At 56.4% G+C, this 4610-nt stretch overlaps 1 protein-coding gene across 1 annotated transcript; it reads right to left on the bottom strand.

Moving 5' to 3' along the window:
- Positions 1 to 328: 328 nt before the first annotated feature.
- On the bottom strand, positions 329 to 1399 carry LOC126517636 (uncharacterized). The gene has a single exon (XM_050167436.1). It carries the CDS (start codon positions 1397 to 1399, stop codon positions 329 to 331), a length of 1071 nt encoding a protein of 356 aa, XP_050023393.1.
- Between the last annotated feature and the right edge of the window lie 3211 nt (positions 1400 to 4610).

The raw sequence follows: 4610 nt of genomic DNA, 5'->3' as shown, positions 1-4610 counted from the left end.
TTGCCAATATAGTTGTAGCTGCGAGTGCCTACATTCACCTGCGAGAGGTTGGTCAGTACAGAAGCGTGCGACACGTTGTCGAACGCTTTACTGATGTTGAGGCCGAGAATGGTGCGTGTCGCCCGGATGGGACCCGGGACGAGTATGTCGTGTTGTATCTGCCACAGGATGTCTTGGGTAGAGTCCAGCCCGGAACCCAAACATGGGGGGGGGGGGGGAGGAGATCCTCCTTGTCTGCGTGAGTGTGGAGTCTGTTCAGAACCACGCGCTCCATAACCTTCCCCAGGCAAGACGTGAGCGAGATGGGCCGGAGGTTGCCCAGATGGAGTCATTTGCCTGGTTTGGGTATGAAGATTAGCTTGGCATGCTTCCAGGAGCCCGAAAGGCGACCTTCATGCCAGTGGTGGTTGAAAAGGTCCGAAAATGCTGCGACCGACTGGTCGTCGAGGTTTCGGAGCATTTTGATGGTGATATGGTCATCGCCGGCGGCCGCGGTAGTCTTGATGCGGTTGAGAGCGGTGCGGACTTCCGGCGCCATGATGTCTCTGTCCATGTCTGGGTTTTGGCAGCCTTTGTAATTGAAGGGGGTGGGAATGTCGGTGGAGGTATTTATGTATTTGTCTGTCAAGGTAGCGAGGAGTTCCTGGTTCGCGCCTGGAAACGCGTGTATGATGCGGTTGGGATTCTTGTGTGGTGCAGACTTGGTGTGGGTCGGATCAAGCAAGTGCTTCAGCAGAAACCAGGTGTTCTTGCATCCCAACTGCCCGTCGAGTCGGTCGCAAGTCTGATGCCATTGTTCCTGACTAAGTTTGGTGGAGTAGGCTTCGATGTCTCGTTCGAGGCGAGCGAGGCGAAGCTTGAGAGGGCGGTTGTGTTTGCGTCGGAGCCAGCGAGCGTGGAGGCTGCGCTGGGCCTCCCACATATGCATGAGTTTAGCATCTGGGGTGGGGCCACCCTCCTCCTGCGTGACTGTGGAGGTGGCGTTGGCTGCGTCGCGGAGCAGAGTATCTGTCCATGTGTCGAGGTCGTCTATGGGGCTTTGCGGACGCTGAGCTCGTACGTACCGGAAAGCGTCCCAGTTGGTGTGTTTGAATGTGCGGCGGGGGCCCTTGCTGTGTGTGGCTGTGAAGGTAGTGCTGAGAACATAGTGATCGCTACCTATGTTCATACCGAGATTTTGCCAGCGCGCATCTGGGATGTTGCGGGCGAAAGTGAGGTCGGGGAAGCTGTCTTTCGTGATGCTGTTACCGAAACGGGTGGGCCGTTCGGGGTCGAGGAGGAGCGTCAGAACCAGTGTCTGGGCAGTGTCCCAAACATTGGTTCCTTTACGACCGCAGGATTCGCTGGGGTAGCCCCACTCGGCGTGTGGTGCGTTAAAGTCACCCACTATAAGTAGCATCTCGTTCCGCGTGGTCGCACACGCTTTGCGGAGGAAAGTGGCTACATGAGAGTGCTCTTGTACAGGAGGAGAGTGGTCTTGTCACTTGGGGGCTGTGCACGTTCAGGATGTTGAGTGGGGATTCAGTTTGGCTGTTTGAAAGGACCTGCACGAAAGTGTGTGGGACTTCGGAGTAGTCAAGATCGAGTTGATTGGCGGTGAGGTTGCGGTGTACAAGGATGGCGGTGCTCGGGCGGAGATCCGGCGCCACCGATTGGTTGTAGGCGGTATAGATCGCGAGTTTGGTGCCAGTGTATGTTTCCTGGAGCGCTATAATGTGGGGTGTAAATGGCTGGGCCTGCAGGGTATACTCCAAGGCTATCCGCTTTGCCTTGAAGCCCCTGCAGTTCCACTGCCATACTGTGATGGGCGCGCTAGCCATCGCGTTTCCTGTAGCGTTAGGGACGCTGCGGAAACGGTACGTCGGTTTTGATAATACCACCAGCAGACGTGCGCGCGGCTGCACTCTCGGTAGAGGGAAGTGCACTAGGCGACTGAGTTGGCTTTGGTGTAGTGAGGGCGTCAGTTTGCGCAGGGCCCGTGAGGCGATCGAGGCGTGTGGTTAGGGTGTGAATATTGGCTGCCATTTTGGTGCAGCCTTCAATGAGCTGGTCGATAGTTGGGGTCAGCCGTTTCAGGACGTCCTCTATTTTAGATAAGCGGGCGTCAAAGGTTTCGAATTTTGCATCAAGCTCAGAGGTAGAGGAGGGGGGAGGTGCCTTGCGCTTATTGCACTTCGGCTGGTCGGTTTCCATGTTGGGGTCATTGGTGAGGTCGGAGGTGGGAGCGCGAGCCACCTGCTGCGGCCGCGGTTGTGGGTGCACCTGTGCAGACTCATGGCTGTGAATTTTAACATTTGCCTGTGCTAACTGTAGCTGTAGTTGTTTAACCATGTCTGCCAGTTCCCTTACCTGGGGGTTGGGCAGTTGGCTTGTGGCTGGTGGAGGGGACTTCCACGCGACCTGTTTGGTATCCAGCCCGCCCTGGGAGGTTACCCGGGAGTCCCGAGAGCGCGATGGGGAGCGGCTAGGGCTGTTGTGACTGGAGCTGCTGCTTCGCAGTGGTGGGAAAGCGTCATCGCCTGGGGGTCGTCGTTGGCGGCCGTGGCTCCGAGAGCGAGACTGATGGCCACGTGACAAGGTGCCGGGGTCAGTTTCAGTGCCCGTGGAGGATTTCGAATATTTAGGTCGGTTGGTAGGCACGAAACGGTATTTACAGCTTATACTGCCAGTGGGATGTGCGCCTTTGCATACGATGCACGTGGCTTGACAAGTTGATGGTTGGCCGACTGGTTGAGGTTCGTGGGCGACACCGCAGTGGTGGCAAGTGGGTTGGCGTGGTTGTGGGCACACATCTGTTCTGTGTCCTAGCTTGCGACACTTAAAACAAGCCTCCGGGCGCCCCTTGTAAGGGAAGACCTCGAAAGTGAAGCCCAAATACCGCATGTATCAGGGCAGCTTGGTGTTGGCGAACGTGACGACAAAGTGTCGTGTCTGGCCCATACGCCGCGCAGCAATGATAGGGATGTCGGGATTGCGAGCCCGAAGCTCGGCGAAGATTTCGGCGTCGCTTTCATAGCTGTAAGCCCGGTACAGAATCCCCCGCACGGAGTTGTCTGGGGCTGGGGCGTAGGCGGCGACCGGCACTTCTGTGTTGTCGAAGGTAATGGCGCGGACCTTGGCGTAAGACACTGCACGAGCACTGTCAGGCGTGCTCACTGTCACTGTGTACTTAGTAGGGTGGATTCTAACCTGGTCGGCAGGAACTACCGGGTGTTGGTCGACGTTGGCGGCTGCGTAAATGGCAACAGCCAATCGGGCGGGGTCGAAGATGTGGATGTTGAGCGTGCCCTGCGGGCGAAGGACTATCTTGAGGTCGTCCGAGGGAAGGCGGGGAAGTGGGCGCTTCCTGGTCGGCGGTGGAGGGCGGCCGCGTTACCGTACATTCGGGGCAGACAGCGTCGTGGCCGGCGTCTGGGCTCCAGCAGGTTGTTGTTCAGGCGGAGATGGGCGTCGGTAGCGGCGTTGCATCTCGAACGCCGTCCATGTGCCGTCGGATAACCCCTCGGCGGTGATATCGGAGCCTTCTACGGTGTAAGGCATCTTCTTCTCGGCGTTGGGCGCGGCAGGATGCGACGTCACCACCGCAGCTGCGCGCGATCGCGTCGAGGTCGTGGCAGCTCTTAGGCTTAGCTGCCGCAGCAGGTTTGGCGAAAAGAAAAAGGTCGGAAAAACATGCAAACTTGCCTGCCTTGGTATGGAAAGCGCAACACCGGGTCCGAAGCGGTGGTAGCAAGTCCACGGCAAGAAAAGTGAAAGTAAGTGGCCGGTAAAAAGAGAAATTGCCCGAAAATCACGGAGCGCATATGAAATGCGCCCGTTCACTCCGAGCGCTGCAGCGCCACCCGCGCGTACCCAACTGTGCGCCTCCTTTACGCAGTAGCCAAGTCTGACGCTGCGCCGGAGCCGCTTCGTAGCACCTCTCATTTTGTGCGCATGCGCAGAGGTATCAGTGGGGTATACATATAGTGGGGCGTTTGCCAGTGTGATGTAGCCATGGAGAAGGAGAGCGAAATTGCTGCTCAGCGGCGCACAAGAGTGGAGAAGCTTAACTCATCGGATCCCGCAGTAGTTACCTGGCAATTAGCGGTTGAGCATAGGAAGAACGAACAGAAGAAGGCTAAATGTGCTGCGGAGACACCCGAGCACAGGGAGCAACGTCTAGCAAAGCGGCGTCGCCAGGAGGCTGCGCGACGTGCCTCAGCTCACGCTACGTATATCCTGGCATAGCCGAGCTAAGCCACTGATAATGTTTTCTGTAATGCCGCCCATTCACCACTGACGCACGTTTTACCTCTACAAGCAATATTCCTGTTGTGTCTATATAGCAAAATGATACATGCTTATAATTAACTTTTTCTATAGCTGATGGCATCCGGTTGAGCTTCGTTTGCCAACGACAGCTGCTTACCTGGTGCCATAACTTTGGATGTATGCACAAGAAGCCCGGAACGAGAATTTATACAGAGCAAAATAAACACTACATCGTTTCGGCAGACGTCTGGAGTTTACTCTATGAAATTGCACGTGGCAAAGATTCAGTGGAGGGGTGTAAATATCTTTCGCAATCATTTTTACCAAATAAAACGATTCCGCACGAACGCGCCGCGTGG

This window comes from Dermacentor andersoni, chromosome 11 (genome assembly GCF_023375885.2).
Source record: "Dermacentor andersoni chromosome 11, qqDerAnde1_hic_scaffold, whole genome shotgun sequence".
In the NCBI taxonomy this organism is placed as follows: domain Eukaryota; kingdom Metazoa; phylum Arthropoda; class Arachnida; order Ixodida; family Ixodidae; genus Dermacentor; species Dermacentor andersoni.
This window is presented reverse-complemented; position numbering and strand designations above follow the sequence as displayed.